Source organism: Lactuca serriola, chromosome 5 (assembly GCF_051521515.1).
Source record: "Lactuca serriola cultivar US96UC23 chromosome 5, Lser_US96UC23_V15, whole genome shotgun sequence".
Taxonomy (NCBI): domain Eukaryota; kingdom Viridiplantae; phylum Streptophyta; class Magnoliopsida; order Asterales; family Asteraceae; genus Lactuca; species Lactuca serriola.
This window is the reverse complement of record NC_136412.1, coordinates 283,328,875-283,354,117: the sequence shown is the minus strand read 5'-3', so window position 1 is coordinate 283,354,117 and position 25,243 is coordinate 283,328,875. Positions and strand designations below refer to the sequence as shown.

At 32.3% G+C, this 25,243-nt stretch overlaps 2 protein-coding genes across 4 annotated transcripts; both read right to left on the bottom strand.

Moving 5' to 3' along the window:
- Window positions 1-4,970: 4,970 nt before the first annotated feature.
- LOC145054488 (transmembrane 9 superfamily member 7) lies at window positions 4,971-9,453 on the bottom strand. 2 transcript variants are annotated; one of them, XM_079002698.1, is made up of 7 exons: window positions 9,285-9,453; window positions 8,266-8,430; window positions 8,035-8,144; window positions 7,824-7,932; window positions 7,619-7,731; window positions 7,368-7,518; window positions 4,971-6,486 (listed from the first exon to the last, which is right to left on the bottom strand). In XM_079002698.1, exons 1-7 carry the CDS (start codon window positions 9,396-9,398, stop codon window positions 5,329-5,331), a joined length of 1,920 nt encoding a protein of 639 aa, XP_078858824.1. In that variant the 5' UTR covers window positions 9,399-9,453; the 3' UTR covers window positions 4,971-5,328. The 2 variants fall into 2 exon arrangements, with proteins under 2 accessions (XP_078858824.1, XP_078858825.1); XM_079002699.1 differs by lacking the exon at window positions 9,285-9,453 and having other exon boundaries at window positions 8,234-8,371.
- Window positions 9,454-14,736: 5,283 nt separating this feature from the next.
- LOC145054487 (beta-galactosidase-like) lies at window positions 14,737-21,127 on the bottom strand. 2 transcript variants are annotated; one of them, XM_079002697.1, is made up of 19 exons: window positions 20,655-21,126; window positions 20,407-20,502; window positions 20,208-20,320; window positions 20,045-20,111; window positions 19,873-19,965; window positions 19,638-19,781; window positions 19,420-19,508; window positions 19,222-19,327; window positions 19,035-19,122; window positions 17,947-18,065; window positions 17,694-17,858; window positions 17,370-17,542; window positions 17,169-17,278; window positions 16,972-17,081; window positions 16,704-16,814; window positions 16,463-16,573; window positions 16,104-16,309; window positions 15,694-16,030; window positions 14,737-15,245 (listed from the first exon to the last, which is right to left on the bottom strand). In XM_079002697.1, exons 1-19 carry the CDS (start codon window positions 20,829-20,831, stop codon window positions 15,135-15,137), a joined length of 2,526 nt encoding a protein of 841 aa, XP_078858823.1. In that variant the 5' UTR covers window positions 20,832-21,126; the 3' UTR covers window positions 14,737-15,134. The 2 variants fall into 2 exon arrangements, with proteins under 2 accessions (XP_078858823.1, XP_078858822.1); XM_079002696.1 differs by having other exon boundaries at window positions 16,972-17,278; window positions 20,655-21,127.
- Window positions 21,128-25,243: the final 4,116 nt, after the last annotated feature.

Below are 25,243 nucleotides of genomic sequence, written 5' to 3'. Positions count from 1 at the left end.
ATTTGCAATGGTGATGTGTGTGTGGGTAGCTTCGGCCGAGAGGGAGAAAAAGAGAGAGGGAAAGAGACCTTGATGCATGTTGGATCATACAAGCTTGCATGGAAGTATGGGATGCAATTGCTTTATTATTTGTTGTGTAATATGGAGGTGGCACCTCCAAAGTCAACCTCCATTTCCCCTTCATATATATATATATATATATATATATATATATATATATATATATATATATATATATATGTTGGGCCGAGAGGGGGAAAGGAGAGAGGTGGTTTGGGCCTTTAGTGCTTGAGTCCGAAAATATGATGCCTAATTTGATGATTTTCGGCCCATTGGCCTTCAAAGTAGTTCACGGCCCAATATACATCAAAGAATGAGTTTTATGGCCCGTTAGGGCTAACTAGATTTGTTATGGCCCAATAAGGCCCATCAAAGATAAACTAGTCCATTTTAGGGTTATAAGGCCCAAAATGTTATGTTTCATGCAAATGGGTCCAATTAGGTCCCATTTAAGAGTTCTAAGCCCAAAATAGTCAAATTGGAAGCTTATTGGTCCATTAGGCCCAATAAGGAAATCCTAGTCCAAAATGGACTTAAACCAGGATTTTTAGGGTTTCCAACCTTTTGTTGACTATTTGAATGTTTGTATAGATTGTTTGATGGAATTTTGTTGTCATTGAATAAGCACCATACATGCTTTCAAGTTTTAGTTACAATGTTATCCTTGTTAAGTGTTTACAAGCATCAGAATTCCTAGTTGTGACACTCTGGCTTTGCATTTCCCACACCACCCCCCACATCATTGGTAAGAGGAAATCAAAAAGCTCCACTATATATAGGAAATGGGCCTTTGTGATTTAAACACACTGGAGCCTTCAACAGGTTTCTTATGAAATAGGTTTATTGCTTAAATAAGTCACCCACTTTTCTTAAATTCTATTGAGGAGAGTAAAAATAAATTATCTTTTAAAAATCCGGTTATAGTGGTTTTTCAGAACCTTTTTTTTTCTGATTTTGACAAAATCAACGGGTTTTGATATGGTTTGGATTGAGTTGGTCCGATTTTGAATGAGTTATCGATGCACATTCACGTTTCCAAATCTTGAAACCAAACCGTTAGTAACGGTCCGATAATCTGGTTTGGTTTGGTTTTATTTTTCAATGGACTGGCTTTGTTTTTCGATTAAAAAAATCATTACTAACGGTTTGGCCACGCTTTGAACTAAAAACCAAAAATAAATAAATAAATAAATAAAAATAGACCATGAACACCCCTAGTCCCTTGGCCATCATATGCTTCATATCTAGTCTTTCATATTGATTGGTGCCATGCATGGAGATTTGACTCCATTTCTTACGATTTTGACCTAAGTTTTAGGAGAGACATGCATTGGACATGCATGTCCATAAAGTGAGGATTTTTATGACTCGTTTGAGGGAAAGGATTCTTCTGGAAAGTTGGAACAAAGAACTTAACGTGTTAAGTCCTTAATGCGAAAAAATGGCTTCTGGCAATAACCACGACGTGGCCAAGAGGTCACCACATCGTGGTGGGGTTCAATCTTTCGACTATTTTGTATGTACATGTCCACAACGCGGCAAAAAGGTCACCACGTCATGTAAATCAACTTTGATAACATTATGATTTCAAACAAATGAATGTTACCTATTGCTTTTAAGTTAATTTTTTATAATTGATTAACCTTGTTTCAAATGAAAAATATCTTTGTAACTTTTGGGATGTTACACAGTCTACCAACTAGCTAACGTCGAGCGTTTTTTACAACTCTGGGCACGCCACCACTAGAGAACCATACTCACTTTGCTCCATGCACACAAACACACTTCGCACATACAACATCATCCACCATAACTATTCCTACCCTTTCGGAAAGATATACACAAACTCGACCATTTTTATTGCAAATCATGTATATATGTACATATAATCTACATACATATAGATGATATGCATGTATAAAAGATTTTGTATTTCAAGTTTGGCCAACGAGAGTGGTTCATGAACGTTCACCTTTAATTTAAGATGGTTTTTTTGTTTAAATTATCTATTATAAGACTGGGAGGAGTGGTGTCTAGGTGTGTCAAAGCCACCTCCTCATCCACATTATTTTTTGTCCTCCCAACTTAGCAAATATCAACCAAAGCTTAGCGAAGAATAAGACTCGGTAGCCACTTGTCGAGTTAAGCCTAATGTAGGGGTAGGAACAATGTTTATCACAATGAGTCGGTCGTCGATGGTGTCTTTATTATGTTCCATATTTTTCATTTTCTATTCTTTTCCGCCTAAATAATAAAATAGCCACTGACACCAAATTAGAGCTCTTTCATCGGTTTCTTCCACTACCTCGTCTACTTCTACCTCCTCCTCAGATGACCCCTGCCTTTGGGCCTTCTGCCTCCTCGGCTGGCCACTTCTTCATATATCTTTTCCGATTCAGCCCCTTCTGATGTTGTTGTTGCCTCCCTCTGATGGCACCTTCTCCGTCGGACAACCTCTGATATGTATTCGTTTCTTTTTCTATCAACATGGCAACATTGCAGTTGCCGATCTCACCAGAGTTGGCTCCGTCCGCCGCAGCTCGAGCCCTCTTTCTTTCTCGCTACCTTTCTCCGGACTCCTCTGCCGTTGGTTGCATGATCATCACCGTTGCCGCCCTTTTTCTTTTTTTCTACAACGGAATCAATTATGGCTGTCGTTTCTTCTCTTTTCTTCTCTAACAACCAGTCAATGTTAGCCGCCGTTGTTAGAGCTCTACCACCGCCGATGCCGCTATCTTCATCTGGTTTTTATGTTTTCTTTTTTTTGTTTATTTTTTCAGTTTAATCGTCTCCACCGATCAAAATGTGAGGAATGTTAGTGATTAGGGTTTAGGCCCCAACCCTTTAGGATTTAGCCATTAGTCTTTAGGTATTCTCTATATATTCTTATGTAATTGTTTTTTTGAGAATCAATCATTTATTCAACAAGCAACAATGTAGATGAGTGGTGTCGAGCCACTCCTTCTAACCAAATAAAAGTAATTACTAGTATTTTGATAAGAACAATGATTTATTTGCTTAAAATTGAGTATGCACCAATTGGTGATGAAAAAAGTGGTGTTACACCCTAAAGGATAATCATGATAGCACATGGGAATAATTGATTGTATTGTCCTTTTTACTTGCCTCAAACAACAAAAATTTAAACATATAAACATTACTAGTCTTCAAATTTGTAAGCAATAGATGGTTCATGACTCATTTATACTCCCTGATAGAAAATTCATAATATTAAGGATCAATAATAAAGTTTTGTAAATGATTTTTTTCAAAGATGAAGCGTGTGAGATTCTAACATTAAACCCATTCTATTTTGGAGTGTTAAAATCACCAAATGATCACCATTAGACCATATGATGACGGTATGTAAACTGTAATAAAGTGGTAATGAATTTCTAGAACCAAACATTAGGAGCTTGTTTAATACATAGACCAACAACGTTACAACGGGCTGCAATAACTGCGAACCACGGTGATATGAGCAACTATAAAGTCTCTTAGTAGTCAATGTCATATTCATTATTAAACCCTTTGGCAATTAGGAAAACTTTGAATTTGTTAACTTAACTGTACCATTTAATCCAGTTGATGTTGAGGCAAAAAAAATGGTTATGTTCTCAATATACACATGAGATTGTATACCTTTAACAAATGTGTAGATATTTCGTGAGATAGTGTTTAACAAATTTTACAAGCTATGGTTTTTTTGTTGCCATTTTACCTATTTTTCAATAATCTAATGATTTATACAATTAAAACTTGCAAATGACTGTAACTTTTCATTTATATTGCTATTTCATGAATGTATATAGATATTTCACAAAATAGCCTTTAACAAGTTTGGCCAACACGAATGGTGCATGGATGTTCCCTTCGGTGTAACAAAACCTTCTTTTCAATTGGAATTACCAATCTAATGATATTAACAGTTTCTTATTAGAATGGAGATTTATTTGCATAAAATTTTGATTGACAATGATGAAAAAATATTGTACACAATGTTGGATAATCATGGTAGCAGTTGGAGATGATAATATATTGTTCTCTTACAATTCATGTAACCTAAGCAAGCTAACTAAGCTAAGATAGTATTATTGTAATTCAACAGTATCAATAAAGACTTTCTTCGTGTTTCCTCGTGACCGATAACTCTGATCGTATGAACCAAGTTATACTGTGTTCTATGTTTTTCATTTACATTATTACATTGTGTGTGAAATGGTTTAATCATTTATTGAAGTGATTAAACCCTAACACTATCAACGTACGTAGTTATGAAGATTGGGTTAGACATGAGTATCACTACTAACTATCAACTACCATATTGTTAAGAAAACAACTTACACACTCATACTATCTTACTACATGATTGGCATATTAGTTCAAGTTTCATATTTGTTGACTTAGGCACCTCAAAATTTTTGAAAACGTTTAACCTAATTGAACCAGCAACCCTCGTTTACGTGCCCTTTATATATTTTTCTTAAACATGACATGGAAATCAACTAACTAGTTAAACCCCTACTGAACCCTTTCTATTCGACAAATCGTATGTGCTAGATCATGCAGAACCGATCATGATGTTTCAATAAATTAAGGGGAAAAAAAAAAAAGCAATTGCAGTTACAACCAAGCCCACTGGTATCTGTTTACTGGCATCGTTGTTTCTTTAGCCAAGAACACCTATAGACGAGGACTTAAACGTCTTTTCGATATTAGATGAATATATAATTTGTAAGGACCAAATTTTCGTAACTATATTCACATAATAACTGTGATAACCTCCCAAAGATCAAATCAAGTTCAGTATCAAAGTTAACACGGTTTTAAGCTTTTTACAACTAAAATAGGGATCTATCAAACTCTCGTTACAACTAAGCTATAAATAAACACATCAATCACCCAGCATATACAACAAAATAAGGTTTATGCATTTAAGTTTAAAGCTTCGCATTTCCCAATACAATTCTACTTTTAAGTAAGAAAACTAACAACACAACAATGCTATCAGATGAATTCATATAATAAGATACAACAAATATTCAAAACAAAAACAACCAAAAAAAAAATAATAAGACTAGCCAATCATACAAGTCCTTTTACGGGCTCGAAAATTTTCTAAAACAGTACACATTTTTTCTTCATTCACCGTGTATTCTCAATTCAAGCATAACTGATAACCCAACTCATCTCTACACTTCTTTCTATCTTTTTTCCCATTTCATTCCATATTTCCGTTCCTATTTCTTGTTTATATCATAACATTCATCAATCTATCTTCACAGAGGAGTAGATCTTGCGCACAAACCAGAGACACGCGTAAAACCCAATCGTCCCAGTCAACACAAAGAATGCATACGAAGCAATCAACATGTACCCAAAGTACAAAATCCCCGAAACAAGCTTTGTGATTTCCAGCTTAGTGAAGTAATAAAAGATGGAGTAAAGGAAAAGGTACAAGGCAGACGAACCAGCCGTCAAGTACGCCCTCCACCACCAATGATAATCCTCACTGCACAACTGGAAGTAACACAGCACCACTGTTATCTCCGCACATGTCACTATCAATATCACAAACACAATGAACAAAAACCCAAATATGTAGTAAAACTGGTTCAACCAAATCGAAGTCAAGATGAAAAACAGCTCGATGAAAACCGCTCCAAATGGCAAAATCCCACCGATGAGGATTGAAAACACTGGTTTCATGTACCAAGCTTGCTCCGGGACTTGTCTTGGGATTTTGTTTGTTTTGACCGGGTCTTCCATTGCGGGTTTCTTGAAGCCCAAGTAACTCCCGACGAATACCAACGGGACGGAAATCCCGAACCATAAGCACACGAGCGCAATCATGGTTCCGAAAGGGACTGCACCGGATGATTTTTCGCCCCAGATTAGCGCGTTGAGGACGAAGAATATTGCGAATAGAATACCGGGGAACATGAAGGAGGTTTTTAGAGTGTTTTTTTTCCATTCGGTGCCTTTGAACATTTTGTAGATTCTTGCGGAGGTGTAACCGCCGAAGAGTCCCATGAAGACCCATAAGAGGACCATGGCGGTCATTAGGCCACCGCGGTTGGAGGGGGAGAGGAATCCGAGGGAGGCAAAGATCATGGTGACGAGTGTCATTCCGAAGAGTTGGACACCGGTTCCGACGTAGACGGAGAGGAGGCCGGAATAGAGTGGAGGTCGGAATACGTCACCGTGGACGAGTTTCCATCCGGTTTCTTCTTGGGCTTCGTCTTGGTTGTCGAGTTGGTTGTAGTTTGCAATGTCGCGGTAGAGTGTTCGCATCATGATCATGGCTACCATTCCAGAGAGGAAGAGGACAATCATTAGGGAGTTGATGATTGAGAACCAGTGGATTTGGTCGTCGTTCATGAGGAGGTAGGTGTCCCATCGTGATGCCCATTTGATCTCGCTTTCCTGGGAAGAACAGAATTGGATGAGTTTTGATGGAATCATGGAATGATAAAAACAAACATGAAAATTAACAATATGAAAGGAATCGTGTTTAAGAATGGTTCGTTCCATTCCATCAGGCAATATAAATAACTGTTTTTCATTCCGATGGAATCAACGATTCCATTCCTTTTCCAATTCCATCAAACCAAACACTACCTAAGGGTCTTGGACATTTCCAATAGGGTGCTTTTGGTAAAGGAATGGAATGAAGAAAGTAATGAAATGAGCAAAAGGTATTGGAGCAGATCGTTGCCATTCACTTTAAGGAATGGAATGAGTCATTCTAACACGTTATCTTTATGTACACTAAAAAACTAGATGAAATAAATTTATATAAAAAGGAAAAAAAATATATATTTTTAATAATAGAACACTTTAATAAAGAAATAGCGATAAATAAATTACATATAAACAAATTTCATATAGATTAAAATATATACGATATATATTTCAAAAGTCAAAATTTATATAAAGTTCATTTATCACTTTATAAAAATGTTTATAATAAAATAAAAAAGTAATAAAATAACATGAAAGCTTAAAATATAATCATAACCAAAAAATACTTTTAGTTATTTTTGGAAAATAACATAAAAAAATTTAATTAAATTATTGTAACTTTGTATAAAAACTTCTTCTTATTATAATGATAATATATCATTCCATTCCACTTTTGAACAAAATCAGCCCAAGAGAAGGGTTCATATTCCATGAGGAATGCTCCATTCCATTCCTATGTGGCAAATAAACAGATTTTTCCATTCCATTCCCTCTTCAATTACCGCATACCAACATTACAAAAGTGAAGGGAAAAAGTGCTATAAGTTGAATAGATAGTGTACCTTGAAAGTAACATCATATGTAAATACGACCTCCTTATCTGTATCAACTTCTTGAGGTACAGTGCTTCCTTGAATTATATTTTTTGTGTTTTGGTTGCATGTCGACAATTGAGGGTTCTTTTCATCCCAATCTTTGTATTCATGGTTGATACTATTAAATTCAAACCCAACAACATAAGTAAAACTTTATAAAACATGGTACTAATATTTTTAAAGTGGCCATGCATAAATTAGAAACAAGATGCAAATACCTGTTTGGAGTAACTTCAAACCCAACAATTCGAGCAGAATCAGTCTCAAGATCCTTGTGAAACATGACTCTAAAGCTCAAATGATTATTGATAAAATATTTTTCCTCTTTGCTCTGTAAGTAAATGAAAGGTTAAAAATTCAAGGTAATATACTAATACGAATCAAACAAGTGGTAAAGTTGTTATTTTTTTGTATCAAACTTACCCCAGCATAGTTTCCCTTAAAACCAACACGAAAACCGTGTTCATAAGTAGTTGATTGAACACCATCACGTCTTTGTCTAAGAACAGCAACTGGGAGATTATCCAAAATCCTGCAATGCAGAGTAAAAATCAAATACAAAAACCAAAAGAAGTAGTTGAATCTTAAATAGATTTTGAAAAAGAACCCTTGAAAAAGTAAGTTTAACACTTACATGTTAACTCGGTACTCATCGTCAATTTTTTCTTTGAATTTCTTTGAAGTTTCAGCATCAAGCTTTACTCTGCAACCAACTTTGCATGGTTGTTCCTCTCTCATAAGAAACTGAAACAGGAAATAGAAAGTTAGGTGAAAATACACAAGGGGTAAAAGTGATGTTGAATAATAGAACAGACTACAGAGGTCATGTTAACCTTGACCAGGAATTGGATGGGAAGGTCCTCACCGTGTAGACTGAATTCTCAATGCGGTCACCTCTTAGCACCTCCCCCAAATTTTCAGCACTGTTTTCAACATGCTTAGGTTTACAGTAATTCAAGTAATAGTACTCATAAGGAAGTTGTGTTTTTGTAGAAGAAAGCTTGTTGACTTTAACTTGAAGAGGATCACCCTGTCAAGATGATCAGCAATTTAGAAAAACGAGTACAGAAAACAACTAGCTGGAAAGATTTCAGATCTCCAAGGTCCGGTAGAATGGCACATTTAATGAATGGTAAAGTCTCTATTTTCTTTAAGGGGGAATCTATTTTAGTATAACAGTGTCAAATTGCCTTATATCATAAGGCTAAAATATCCTAGTCACAAAAACATAGAACCCTCGTATTTATGAGTCCTAATGCTATCAAGTCAATCAGATCTGGAAATGAGATGGTCAATAAAAACCGTGTTGACTAAACCAGTACTCACCAATGACATTGATCTGTACTTTACAAATTTTAACCATCATTTAACACTGAAGTGATCTTCACTTTACAATGACTAACTATCACTACAAATGCATCTACCCTGTAACCCTAGAGGAAAGAATTATCATTTAAAGCATGCCACATGTTACATAAAGAACATTGACGACTTCTTTTGTCAATAATATAAATCCGGCATTAGGCAGGCAACACGAACAGTCTAGGAACAGAAAGAAGAAAATCATTCTTCGGCATTGCGCATGCTAAAAGTCAACTAACTAGATCTATCCACCAGCACCAAATCTGTGTATAACAGATCAGTGACTTGCATTGGAAGTTGAAATTTAACCTCAAAGCAACAACCCTAGATTTAAGCTCGGTTGGTCCGGATCATGCGCTATAGACTGAGATTTTGAAGTGAAATCAGAGCAACAGAGACAAATCATTCGCGTTAAATCTATACACAGATGCCGATTTGAGTTACATTAACTAAATTAAATCAAACGAAAATGCTACTGCTAGATCCAAAGGAAAGGAGATCGAGGGCTTCCGGAGTACATACCCTTTGAAAATCACGGGGCGCAACGCCGGGGAGATAGAATGATTCAGAAGATGAGATGAGGAAGACGATTGAGATGAATAGAGTAAACCAGATTCCACTGGAGCTCCGTTCCATTTTCGAGATCTCGATCCAGTGAGGTGGTATGTGGGTAGAACGAATCCGTGTTTCGTGTGTCGTCAAATTAATATAGACGAGCTCCAAATCTAACTCCACACCTACTTTTGCTATTTCCAAATGGACTAAATTACAAAAGTTCTCCCTGGACTATTTAATGATCTTCTGTTTTAGTCCAACAAAAGATTTGCCACATGTTGAACAGAATTTTATTAGTTTTGGCCTTTTTTTGGTTATATAACAATGATTTCAAGAAATAGACAGAATATGTTTTTGCTCACCTGAACAACTTTATTTAATCTGTTAAAAAATATTTATTTGGATAAGTTATTCTATCAGAGTCGATCACTCATTTATCACGATCAACAATCAACAGATTAAATAAAAATAGAAACAATTCTTATAAATAATAAATAATATTATAAAAACCAAAAAAAAATAAAATATGTTAGCATTTTATAAAACATGAAAGTACAAGGACTAAGCATGGAGATTTTAAGGATGTAGTGTTCTAAGCCAGTTTCTTGAAGATACAATAATTAAATTCCATGAAACAAATCTTAAATTTGTCCGAAAAAATCTTATATTCCCATGATTATAGGGGAAAAATGAGATATAGCATATCCGAAAGATTAGGCCACAAATTTGTCAAGTGTTTATCTTTATATAGGCTGCAATATGACAATTATGAACTGTCAAAACCGTAATTTACTATCACAACTCAAGACATTTAAACAATAACTAATTAGTTTATAAAAGTCAAGAGTCAAGCCTAATTTGGCTAACCCAATGCCTCAAATCCAAACCTATGTCCATTAGTCCTACCTTTGTCCAATTTCAAAAGTTAGTCACCAATTCAACAAGGTTTATAACTATTCATTTTTCCATCTTGTTTCCTATATGAAACAAGTCTTAGTCTCACAAGTCTATTTTTGTCTTTCCTCCTTCACATGAGAGTTCAAGTTATGTTTAAAATATAAGTCTAAGACATGTGAAATCATGAATAATTTATTTGTAGATTAGATTTATCGTTACAAAAAAATAATATAAAAAAGTTAGAAAAATAGTATGAACCAGGATAAATTTTGTTTTGATTCAAGCGGATTTGTTTTATTTATAAACTTTTTTTATCTTATCATTTGACATGTCAAAAATACATATAACTTATCATTGGTTCGTAGCTACCATCATTTACCTTATAAGTCTAGCGTCCTCATTTGTAGTTTTCCACCATTTTTGTGTAAGTTAAGGATGTTCTTCTTCTTTGTCCCCATTTTTATATTAATGTATAATATAAATTAAAGAAAATGAAAAAGGGAAAACATGAGGATAAACCATTTGGCGTTTTCATTTATCATGGTCCGATGCCTACCACCTGTCATGTGAAATAGTTTATCGTCATAGTCGATGGAGGAAACCATAACATTGACTTTTAGATTGAATCGAAAGTACAAAAAAATAGTAATTAGACTAATATTGATGATTTTAAATAGGTAAGGTACTAGTTTTGTAATATAGTCATTTGCTACTTGCAAGTCTTTGCCTTTTTGCTATTTGGAACACCGACATAGCCACACAAGTTGCCACCCAAGTGTTGGGGTTTTCTTAACCGATAGTTGCACATTGGTGTTTTGACGCGTTGATCCTGTTCAGTAGTTCAGGCCCGACTGAATCCAATAAAACAGAAATAGGGAAATATAGAATAATGAAACACTTTAATAATATAGTCGCCACATCTTGAACTTTGTTCATTCGTTGCTCGAAATAACATCGACTATTTTCAAGAAATATCGGAAGAGGAGATAGATGGCGATTTATCTGTGTTGTCAAGGAGGTCAGCAATGGATTTAATTCGGGTACAATACTCCACGATAAATGAATCGTTATCGTCAATGGATGTTTCGAAGCTCATTGTCAAGTTTGATCGTTTTTGCATCTTTGTTGTCTCAAATAAACTTTCAAGATTCTTCCACACTTGACTTGTAGTAACATTTTTCAATATTATCTGAAAAAGAGTAAAGGACGTTGCGAAATCGATAGAATCCACAATTTCACGATAGAATCCATCAAGACAAACAGAAACACCATAGCCAATTCAGTGAGTTTGGAACATACAGTTTTATGCTAGTATTCCCATAGGGTTTTTTAACTGCGGTATTGTTTGCTATTAAGTAACTTCGAAGAAGAAGAAAAGAAGGACAGAGAAGGGTCGGCTATGAGGAAGTCGACAGCCGACACGTATGGTTAGATAATGAGAGAGAATTTTGTCACTAATAACATGGAATCTAAATTAATTTCCCATAATGATTTCTCCTTGATTAGCATATAAGTATTATTTACAAATAGATATTGGGCTAAGGAAAACGGATCAATATGACAGACCGACTATACAACAATATAGTTAATACGCTAACAATAATATAGGGATATTATCCTAAAGTTATGCTATGATGATTTTATATAGTTCTTGATAAATATAAAGAGTTGTAGAATTTGGGTTTTAATTAATATTTAAACAGAATGTGATAATGATTGATGAAAAGTTCAAAAGGAAATACATATCAAAATTATAACTTTTAGTTTTACATTGCATAGCATATACATGCATTTAATGTTTTATATGAAGTTATGTGACATTATATGTTTGATGAAAAAAGGAATGGTTGTTATGATGGAAAACGTGTGCATTTATTACGATGTGAAGGTATGGATTTCTATTATAAAAGGTTAAATCATTATGATTTAGAAGATATGGATTTCTATAAAGTTCATGGGTTTTATACTTTTATATCCACAACACCACAACATCAAAACGATGCTATATCTAAACCATATCATTGTAAAATATGTATCATTCTTTATCATTATATCCTTCTTATTCTTTTAATTGTTTAATGAAAAATATTTTTTAAATTAATTAAAATGTTGAGAGAAATAAAAAATAATAAAAATAAATAAATGGATTGGATGTGGTCTCATGTTTGTTTCGACCACATTTCACCACGGGTGGTGTGCCACATTAAGTTGGGAATGATATGCACATCACCACACACGCCACATAAGTCATATATATGGCATGTGGTATGTATACGTTAATGTCTAAGGGCGGCGGTGTGGTTAAACCACACACAATAGTGCCACATGACATTGTATATATGCGGTAACACCACATCGGATGGTGAAAACAATACAATGACCCGTTTAGCATAACACAAACACATCATAGTCGCTTTCAATCTTTGTTCTTTCTCTTGCCTTTCGAAATCTAATTTTCAAAAAAGAAATTATATATTCAGAAAAATTACTACTTTATAAACACTAACATTTTAACCTTCAATTTCACACCAACTTCTATCACTTTTCTTTTCTTCAATCCTTTTTTCATCAAAATAGATTCTAACAAATCTTCCAACAACCTCACCCCAAAATATGGTCGAAAATAAATCTCATGGTACCAGTTCAAGCACACTTACTAGAAACAATTTTCCTTTCCTCATTTGTTGACTCCAATGGAAGAATTCATGTTGTCACGTTCGTAGGTCGACATATCGGAAGATCTGAAGACCGGAAATTCACAAGCGGTTGAACATTTTTGGATTTGCGTTATAGAAATTTTTCATATGGAAATGGGGCTTGGTGACTACCGTTCTAAACACTGGTTGACAACAAAGTATCGGGAGGTGAATATGACAGTTACAAAGTTCGACGGGATTACAATAATCTAAAAAGTCAACACAAAAGAAGCCAAACCGATGAAGTTGTTTCCAAGGCGATGCTAGAAATACACCATTTGAAAAATAACACCGTTCAAATATATTGAGTTTTAGAACGTTGTAACCGTAGTCCAAGATGACGAGATATAGAGAAGAAAAATGTTGAAGACGATGCATCAAAAAGAACAAAAACATTTTGACAAGCTACACAACTTCCTCGGATGCAGATATCGAATTAGACTTAAATGATTATGACGAGCTCGAACTAGAAAAATTTGTCTACCAGTAGGATAGAGAAAAAGATGTGTTTTTTTCTAGTGCATTGGGATTCAACCGGGTAGAGAAAATACAAAAGATGACAATTAACTTCGAAAAATACAATTTGAATTTCAATGAACATTTGCAATTCGATAAAAAGAAATTGGCAAAAAAAAACGTATGAATAAATGCAAAAAAAAAACACTTGATGAAAAACAACGCATCCAAGATATGAACTTTTTGATACAAAACGCCAACAACTTTTCGGGAGAAGACTCGAAATGGTTTTAAAGGGTGAATGCTGAAATTATATATATATATATATATATATATATATATATATATATATATATATATATATATATATAGGTTCATTTGAGACCATACTAATTTTATGAGACCATGCGACCAAATCTAAAAATAATTTTAAAATGCAAAATAAAAGGAAAAATCCAAAAAAAAAATTTAATTATTATTTTCGGAACTTTAATTATCTAAAAAAAATTAAAAAATTATCGTTTTTTTTTAATACGTGAAATATTCTAATAAAATATTACACTGTAAATATTCTAATGTGATTTTTAAAATGTTAGAATATTATACTAGATTTTTCATATATGTAGAATATTCTATTTATTCTACTAGAATATGTAAAAAAAAAAAAGTATTTTTTTTATTTTTTTTATATTTTTTTGGTATTTTTTATTTTTATTTTTTTGGAAAATATAAATTCCAAAAATAATATTTGAAAAAAAATTCAAAAATTTTCAATTATTTTGCATTTTAAAAATGTTTTTTGTTTTATATATATCTCGACTACACTTGTTTTCAACGTTATATCATATTTTAATTATGGTCATGTTTTAGTTTCTTGTAAACTCTATGTAATTTTTATTTTGAAATACTTTTACTAATTCATATTATTATAATTAAATCATATATTTATATATTTTTTAAGTTATTGTTTTATAATTTTATTTATTAAAAAAAGGCGAGGAAAGTGAGTTAATATTTTTTTTTTTGGTTAATGGCAAGTGAGAGGAAAGTTAGAAAGAAATGACATAGCGATATGGAATATCTAACGTCTAGAAAGAATCCCTAAGATATAGATAAGTCCGGTTTCAGGATGATAATTTAGGGAAGCTAATATGAACCAAACATGGGGGGATATTTTAGTTGTAGTTTGTAGTTTCCCTTCTCAGTGAGGCTCCGGTAATTTCCACGACCTTAACCATAACAATTAACAAACAATGAGTACCTAATTTATCTTACACAATGAGCCTGGGACCGATTCAACCTTTTTGGGATTTGGTATAAAACATCAAGAAACTAAACAATGCAAACACAAATAAAAAAAACAACATAAATTCAAGAAACCAAATTAAAAATTACCATTTTCAACCGTTTTTACATCCACAAAATAAACAAAGACACGAAAAGCCAGAGGCTTTTACATTTCCCTTCAAATAACCAAAATGAAAACATAAGCTCATGGACTCGAATCACGAGTCTCAACGTGCTTTCCTACTAATATTACATCCGCACATAAGCGAACTATATATACACCAATCTTCAAAGTCCGTATACATTACAAGGCTCTTGAACCACAACGGTGTGTTGCATATCTGTACAACTTCACCTTTGGCCTAAGCCTGTCATATGGCCGTGTAGCGACCTTGTTCGCATAACGGCTATTCTTGGTTACCAAATATTCATATAAATTTTATAAATAATATAACTATAGATATTTGAAATAATTTCATCATCAACTGCAAAGGGCCTCAACTGAAAGCTTCTTCATTACTTTTGGGCAAGGATCACCTCCAAATATTTCAGGTGTTACAGGTACTGTGCATGCTTGTTGTCCAACGCATAACTGCAAATATTCCAATACCAAAAATATCAATATTTTTTGTCAAAACACGAGAAATAGCAACGAACTTTAATTTATTTGTTTATATGGCTTTGTGCTTTCATTTATTTCTATCACAACATTGTATTTTCAATTTCTTTATTATCAAGGCATTGTCCTATGAAAAATAATTATATGACTTGTACTTTCTTTTTCTTATTACAACATTATATTTTGAAAAATCTACCAATGCATTGCTACGTACAATGTTGTAATAGGAAGAAATGAAAGCAGGATGCTACAATAAACAAATCAATGAAAATACGTTGTTATTTTCTGCATTTAACCCTTTATTTTTTTTGTTTCATTTCCGAAGCATGCCATGATTTTCCCAAATATATATAAACATCACTTTATCTACCCAAGCATTTAATGGAAACAAAAAGAAACAAGAATGAGAAAAATAAGTTACCTTATTGAAGGCATCATAGGAGTTATGAGCATGACAGCTACCCTCACTATAACTACCACAACCCCCTAATGGTGTTCCAAAGCTAGCAAACTTTATAGATGAAATCTTCTGACCAGGGCTACATGAAAGATGAGCTTTTGGCCTCAATGGTTTGGTGACTTTACCAGAAGCTTGCATTTCATAATTCATCAATGAAGGTTGCCATTCGTATATATCCGCACACACACTGTAAACCCCTCTTTTCACCAATGATATCCCATAAGGAATTCCTCCCAATTCTTCAAACACAACCAACAAGTTTCCTCTTGGTTTTAACCATGATCGGGGTACATGGTACCTAAAACAAACCATGGTTAGGTAATTTGGGATTGTTGACTAAGGGAAAAAAAAAAAGATAGAAACTTTCTTACCATTTTTGTGAAGATTCACCACATTTACTTAGGCATTTTTTCTCATCAAAATAACCCGCGTAGCTACAAGTACTACAAGAACCAGATGCCTTGTATGCAGGCCAATAACGTCCAACACTTTGACCATTTATCCATATTTGACCTTTTCCCATACTGCTCATGTCCAAAGCCAAAGGCTCGTTCCCATTTGGAGCATTGAAAACAGTCTTTTAACATAAAGAAAAAAAAGTTAGATTTTATCATGTAAAAGTTACAAGTTTTGGGTGTAAAGATTTGTGTACATGATTAAAGAACATATGGGTATTTGACAAAAAGTCAATATGATTTCAAGAAAATGTGTAACATGAAATGGGAACTACCTTGTACCATGTCAACGGTTGTCTTTGAGTCACTAATGAACCTTGAATCCACTCAACAGATGAACTACCAGAGAGTGAGTGAAGACTTAGAATTTCGCCTTTGAGGCCAACCTGGTCAAAAGGTCAAAGGTCAAGTAAGAGAGTGGCGTGTAGCAAAAAATGTAATCATGGGTCTCATTTATTTAATGCAAAAAGAAGTGATTGAGGCTCACAAAAATGAAATATTCATAAAAAGACAAACCTTATAAGACCATTTTTGCCATGTCAAGTCTCTCTTCCCTTGATTGAGACCATAAAGTGTGACTGGACCAAGAACACCCGCATTCCATGTCTCAAAATGTGGACCAATATTCTACCAAATTAAATAAAAACAGTAAATTATAATAATCAAAAACTCAGTCAACATATATATATATATATATATATATATATATATATATATATATATATATATATATATATATATATATATATATATAGAGAGAGAGAGAGAGAGAGAGAGAACATACCGGGAGACCAACTGCAATGCTTAGTAAAGAAATCTTGTTCAATCCAGCTCTTAGATTTACTGGTTTATTAAAAGTTACTTTTGGATTTTTTTGACTTCCATAAACAGTTCCTGTAAAAAAACAAACAAGTGTCACGAAAATCACACACAATAAGTGTAATGACAAAAAAATCTTATTCCTTGTTTGACTCTTCTGACCTGATAGTTGACCATTGATGAAAACATGCAAAGCATGACCAGCGGATTGGACAGTAAGAGTAGGCCACTTCCCGCTTCTTAAGAACCCTTCATTGGACCCCACCCTGACACTGAACAACAAGAAAAAGTCAATATGTTAGTCAACTCTTATAAATCCAAAGTACAATGTTAATATGAGAAAAAGAAAAACGTCACACTTACTCTGTCATGTACCACAAATAATCGGAAGAATCTCTAGTGACATTAAGTTGCTCCAATAATCCAACTGTTGTAAACGAGTTGTCATCATAGGATTCGGTTTGATCGTTGTATGACTGCCAAGCAAATCCACTCCCTGCTGATGTCATCTTCATCAACGCGGTTTGTGCACCAACCTATAAGTTACATTCATAGTTAAATGTCTAAAATACCCTTCTATAATAACACTTCAAGTGTATTGGATCTGGTCACTTTGACACCAAAGCCTTTGACTTCTTTTATAACAAGAAACAAAAATAACGAAAAATTAATATAAATTTTTCTTACCCTTGCGGTATTGTAAACGGTGTTCTTGCAGTCAGGCAGGATGCTGACGGACCATGGTGGGAGATTGTACCGTTGGTTTTGAAAGCTTACTGTCGCGTAAGCAGCTCGGTTGTTATTTGAAAGGAAAGCAGCACAGCCTCCAGTTTTGTATTTGTAAACATATGCCTAAAAAGATTACGGTTTATCGAATGTAAGAGGTGGGGTCCACTGATGACATGGATAAATAATATTAAAAGTTTAAAATAAATCCAACCTTTTGATAGTTTCCAAGGGTGATGATAGAGGGGTCGCTGTTTATTAAAGCGGGCTCACATAGTTTTATTGCTCTATGAAGATCTTTTAGGTGTCCCCACTTAGCTTCCCGTTTTAGTCCTATAAATAGAACATGCATTGAACTTACTCTATCTATATTTAGTAAGGAATATTACGTAATGAAACAACTTATCTATTCTCTCTCTCTCTCTCCATGTCTTTGAATAATTGTAATAATTTACTTGCATATTGTATTAGTTAAATGTTAAAATGAAAAGCTTTACCTAAATAGAAAACAGATCAAAAATCGCACAAAGTGTACTCATTCATATGCATACAACCTTCTCAATTGCTTTTGTAAGATTAGATTATTATCATTAGATTGTGGTTTTTAATAATTATTCATAAATCATACATTCAAACAACTGGACAGAAAAATGTTTGTGGTCACACCTATTTGACTCTGTCATAGAATAAATCTATGTCCACCATCAAACTTACTACTACTTTTTTATATGGAAAGAGTGGAATATGAAAAGAAAATTTGTGTATTACATCAAAAAAAAAGTTTCTACTTATAGTAATTGTTTTGTGAAATATCTAAAATGCCATTTTATAAAGAGTAGACGAAAGAATCTTATGATCCAAAGTCAATACAATCTATCTGTTTAGAATAATGATAAAATAAGAATGTTTAATCTTATTTTGAATGTCAATAATCGTAAATAAAGACAAAAAAAGAGAATCGTACAAGCGAAAATCAAGAGGTTCGGTTGATATCCAACACCGATAATGGGCAAATATGTAATTTTAACTTTAAAAAACGTTCCATGAAACAAACTATTGTCATTGTCTTGGACAAAATGAATATAAAAAATGATACAATGTCTGTGAAAACGATAGTGTGTACTTTTAGTCTTTTATTAAGTTACCCTTTGACTGAATAACGCTTTAAAGTATGTTAAATAAACCATATACTTAACTCGAAAAGAAACCCCGCCAACTTAATATTCAAATTTATATTAGTAAGATAATTTCCACATGCATGCTAATATGAATTATGAAATGTAAAATAGCTTTATAACATACCAAATTCATCAAGAGGGGCATCATAGTCATAACTTGTTGCAATAAATGGACCACCTGCAGTTCTTCCAAAATTTGTTCCTCCATGATACTGTAAAATCAAAATACAACAAAAGAATTAATTTCAATGTGATATTATCAAGTAATGAAGAATTAAGAAATAAATTACAAGAAAAACATTTTTATTTACCATATAGTAATTAATAAAAGATCCACCGCTTTGAATAAATTTAGCAACTGAATATGCCAAATCTTCAGCTGGTCTATAAGGAACCGCACCTCCAAACTCAGTGAACCTACATTTTATATAAGTTAAATTAACCAATAAATTTGAAAAAATAATAATAATAATAATAATAATAAATAATATCATGTTGAGTGAAATTACCATCCTGTCCAAGCTTCTGTCCACATTTTGGGCTTGAAATTTTTGTTGGGAGAGAAATAGTCGCAGTAAAATCCATTGCAAGTATTGATCTGTCGTTAACAAAAAATATCTAATCGTTATTGAATTATAAAGCCAAAAAGGGAAAAAGTACATCTTTATTGCATAAATATGTTTTTTTTACGCTTTAAAAGAAAATACAATCGGGTCGGGTCACTTACAACTGGATCAGGAGCATCATCTTGCTTGCACATCACCCATGGAACTCCGGTTCCTAGACCCACCGCCATAGAAGCCGCCCATTTTGTATAAGCTCGAGCCGGAGCTCCAAGTTCATACTCCAACGGTCCATATTCATTCTCAATCTGTCACCGATTTTCGAAAATTTTAAGATTGTTTCACAGATTTACGAAAATTTTAAGGTAAAAACGGAAGCAAATGAATAACTTTGACTACCTGAGATAAAATAATTGGACCACCTTGAGTCTCGTATAATCTTTCTGCTTTCATCATGTTCACTATGTGTCTGGTGAATTTTTCCATAGCAGCCTATAATAGTAAATATAAATATATATAATCATATCATTTAGGACATTTGGAAGAAAATTTGGGAAATCTTGGATTTGACCTTGAAAGGACCATTATCTGTTCTGAAACTGATTCCTGGAACATATTTCAACCAAACAGGAAAACCCCTGAAATTGAAACGACAGAAAAGTGTAACTTATTTGTGAAATTGTTAAAAATTACAAGTAAATATTTTACTATTTCTGTAAAAAAAAATTAATTACCCAAAATTCCATTCAGCACAAGCATAAGGACCAACTCTGAGATGAGCATAGAGTCCAGCTTGCTTAATCAGCTTAATGAACTTCACCAAATCATACCTATCTTCAAAATAATACTGGGAAAAAGAAAAGAAATCTTGAAATTAAGAAAATGATATAGTAAATTAAAATAAAATATTATTTTATTTCAAAAAATACTTACTTGACCAGGTTGTGGTTCATGTCCATTCCAGAAAACGTAAGTTTGAATCACATCTAATCCTCCTTCTTTTGCCTTCTGGATAAGATCTGGCCACATCTGAAACATCAAAGTATATAATATAACAAAAAGATTCAGAAACAAGGTAAATAATAAACCCCAGAATATGATTCTAGATAGAAAGATGAAATTACAAAAAGGGGGAAATTAAGATACTTAGGAAACACATGAAGTGCATTGATGAGTTGTACCTCTGGAGTGCTTCTTGGATAGTGAATGGATCCAGAAATAAGAATTTTTCTTTGGCCATTAATGGAGATAGCTTTGTGGTCATATGAAACAGACCCGTTACAGAAACAAACCCATGAACACAATAACACCATCAACAGTAAATTAAACCTCGGCATTTTAACAAACCCAATATCCATCAGAAATCTTCGACACAGAGAAAAATCCTGTGTTTTTTCCCTTATAAATTAGCTTTTATGCCGATTTCTACTTTGCTCTTTCTTGCTTTCTGTATATTAAATTAAAGAAAGATACCAAGAAACACACAAACATACACTAAAAATCGTGTAAAATGTGTGTGTTTTTATGGAGAGACTAAAGAAAAGATTCTAGTTCTTTGTGAACTTTTGGTTCTTGTATAAATATTTTAGGATAAAAGGGAAGTGGTGATTGGTGAGTAATGAGAGAGGGGTGTGTGAAAGATTTGAAAATTTTGAGTGCTTTGGAGCTGCATTTAAGCAAAGAAAGATTGGGTTGTCTGCAGCGAAGAAGGAGGGTCCTACTTTTCGGTCGTAGTAACGCGGATTCATTAGATTGTAAATTTAAAAATGTCTAAACAAAGTAACAAATTATTCGGTAGCTGCCCTAGTTCTAAACAATCTATCTTATTATAATACTACTCGTTTTTTTAATAAAATATTTGTAAAAATGTAAGAAATTTTTTTCTGATTATATTTTCCATCAAAACATCAAAACCGGTATATGGTTGAACAAAAGCCAAATCGAAACTAATAAATCAAAAAACTATTTCAAACCGAATGGTTTCTTTGGTTTTCGGAAAAACAAATTTTTATTGGTGGATTTGGTTATGGTTTAGTGCAAAAAAACCAAACGAACTATATATATATATATATATATATATATATATATATATATATATATATATATATATATATATATATATATATATATATATATGATGAGATTCAATAGAGAACCATAATTAACTAAGGAATTAATCTTTTTTTCAGCTTTTAAAACTTATTTTTTATCAAAAAAAAAACTAAAAATACAGAAATTCATAAATTTTTATCCTTTTTCCAATGATATAAAATTCAAATTTTTTTTTACGTCAAATTCACAATATGAATCTTTGAAAATTCACAACGTGAATCCGGATTCACACGGTGAATCCGAAAAATATTTTTCACATTCACAATGTTAATATATGAATTTAGATATTCTTAGATTTTTTTTCGATAAAGAATAAGCTCTAGAAATTGAAAAAAAGATTTGGTTCCTTGAAGAACCAATGATTATGGTTCTCTATTGAACTTTTCCATATAGGGAAGGGTTATTTGGAAAACAAAACAAACCCTAAAAATCATAAAATTGCATAAAACAAATACTTAGAGATCACAAAACTTTTTTTGAAAAAATCGAAGCTTTTTATACAAAATCGGTAAAAAAACTTTTTTTTATAACCATTTGTATAAAAATCGGTAAAAAAACATTTGTATAAAAAAAGCTTTTTATACAAAATCGGTAAAAAAAACATTTGTATAAAAAAAGCTTTTTATACAAAATCGGTAAAAAAAACTTTTTTTGAATAATTATTTGAAAATATATTATTCGTAAATAAGTCGTTGTTTTCTCATTGTGAGTTTTTATAACCATACTAACCCAGTTGGCCTGATCGCGACCTTTTTCAGGCGTCGGAATGTTAACGACATTTGTCACCCCAGGCCTATCAGCTGACTATAGTTAACAGTCGGGATGTGGGATTGTCAGCCCCAAATAGACCTATACACAAATATCTCGCTCTCCCTACAAGAGACTCTGGTTATAAGTCATGACTTTTACCAATGCTTAGATAAGTACACGAAGACGTCTCACAAATTGCTTAAACGTTTTTACGAGTAATAACTGAAAACCTTTTTTGTTTATCTGTTATCTGAAAACCTTTTTTGTTTATATGTTAACTTGTATTTTGTAAAATAGATCATTTGTTCCATAAACTATACATATTATAGTTTATAAGCCTGTTTCCGTATTGTAACATGAATTTTGTAAAATAGTATCTTTGTTCCATAAACTATAACTATTATAGTTTATATGTTTGTTTCCGTGTTGTTGTGAAAACCGTTGCGTCTTAATATGTTTAGTAAAATCATCTGTGAATTTAATAGTAACGATATTTTGCGTATTTGGTAAATTTCACATTAAATTTCTTATTAACAGTAAGGAAACATAATAAGAAATTTTATATTTTTAAACACAATATTTATTGTAAACATAAGGGTATAAACCCATCTTGATTGCGTGTTTTTAGTTTGGTACAACTTGGTCGCGATGATTCCTGAGATAGAATACGTATTATTAACCGAAAGGGAAATCTCCAATAAAGTCCTAAAATTTTGGTTCAGTTTACGTTTTAGTCCTAAACTAATTTTTGTTTACGAAAAGTCATAAAAACCAGCAAAAATATGCATTTTGACCATTTTTGACCGGTTGGAACCGGCAACAAATTAATTTGGGACTATTTCATAAACTGACCCAAAATATTGGGACTATTTCACAAAATGACCCAAAATATTGGGACTTTTCTGCAAAACAAATATTATGACTTTTCTGCAAACAAAAACCTTATTATTATTATATTAAAAATATAAACAAGTATACTGATTTTTAAATTCATTATTATTAATATTTTTAATAATACATATAAATACACCTAAAAAATATATATTAAAGAAATTATTTAAAGGTGGAAGTGGTGGTGATGACAATGTTTTAAGCATTGAAATCATGAATATCTGCTTGTATGTCCTCACTTTTTATATGATCATTTCACATTTCTTATTATTGTTTTCAATTCAAAATATTAACACTTAACAATTTAAAAGAAGTTGTTTATTTGAAAATTTGTGTACAAATAGTTTAAGATAAAAAGATTTCTCACTTTGTATATAAAAGTTTTAAATGTAGAATGATTTCTTTTCAAATCCAACAGATCTACAATAAATATTTACATTGGTGGTCCATATCAAAAATTGAAAGTATTAATTACAATATATTCTTTAATAGAAAGTAATATGACTTGTTTTGCTTTATCACACTATATCTGCTATGTGTCCAAAAAAAGCACAATGATAAAGTAATGAAAAAGTGCAACACACATGTTGGTAATTCAAATACTTACACACAAGACATACACGCATATCACACACTCGCTATTTGTAAACAATTTTAAAAATCAGTAGCTTCTTTTAAATTGTTAAATGTTAATATTCTGAATTAAAAACAATAATAACAAATGTGAAATGACAATATACAAAGTTAGAATATACAAACAGACATTCATGATTTCAATGCTTAAAGCATTACCATCCGCTCAACATTCACCTTTATAAAATGTCTTTAATATTTTTGTAATTTAAATGTATTTATATGTATTATTAATAATATTAATAATAATAAATTTAAAAAATAGGAAACTTATTTATATTTTTAATATAATAATAATAATAAGGTTTTTTTATTTGCAGAAAAGCCCTAATATTTTATTTTTTTTTGTAGAAAAGTCCCAATATTTTTGGTCAATTTATGAAATAGTCCCAAATTAATTTGTTCCCGGTTCCAACCAGTCAAAAGGGGTCAAAATACAAACTTTTACCGGTTTTTAGGACTTTTTCGTAAACAAAAATTAGTTTAGGACTAAAACATAAACCAAGCCAAAATTTTAAGACTTTATTGGAGATTTCCCTAACTGAAATTCTAATAATATAAAAACACATAATATTGTGTTCCAAATAGTTAATCTAATAAATTAAAGTGTTAACTAGGGATGAGCATACAACCTATGGGACCGAACCGGACCGGAAAAAAACCGGGACCGGACCTGGATCGAACCGGATTATCATATTAATGGACTGGTTTTCGGGTTTGGTTTTTATCAATAATCGGGTTTCGGGTTTGGACCGGACCGTACCCGAATTAAAGGATTTAACCTGGACCGGACCGGACCGGAAAACCAAAAATTATTTTCTTTTTTTTTTTTATCGACAAACAGTAAGCGAGAATTACTAAAATAAAAAAATGTTGTCCGATTGAATTGATTCGGCCTCTCCTGTGGATCACATTATAGTGTCAATTTTTTTTGTTTCGACCTCTTCTCTTGATCGTATTATGGTGTCGATTTTTTTTCTCGAAAAATCAAAAGTTATTTCCTACTACATTTTTTTTAATAAAAATAGTGCAGTTTTTTTAAATAGTATTTTTTAATAAAAATAATGTTGTTAAGTGTATTTTTTTTAATAAAAATAGTGCAGTTTTTTACATAAAAATAGTGATGTTAAGTGTAAATTTTTTATATATAAATAGTGTAGGTTTTTTTTTAATAAAATAGTGTGACTTTTTACTAACGTTTTTATTTGTTTGCATACACCTCATTTGCACGTATTCTAATTAGAGTCTCGCATCGTACCATTGTATTCATCATCTTTTATGTATTTTTTTAGTTAAATTGTGCAAACAACAAAGATACGAATGATGGATGTTACGTAATAAGATTATAATTTGAAATACTATGCTAGAGAGTGACATGACAAAC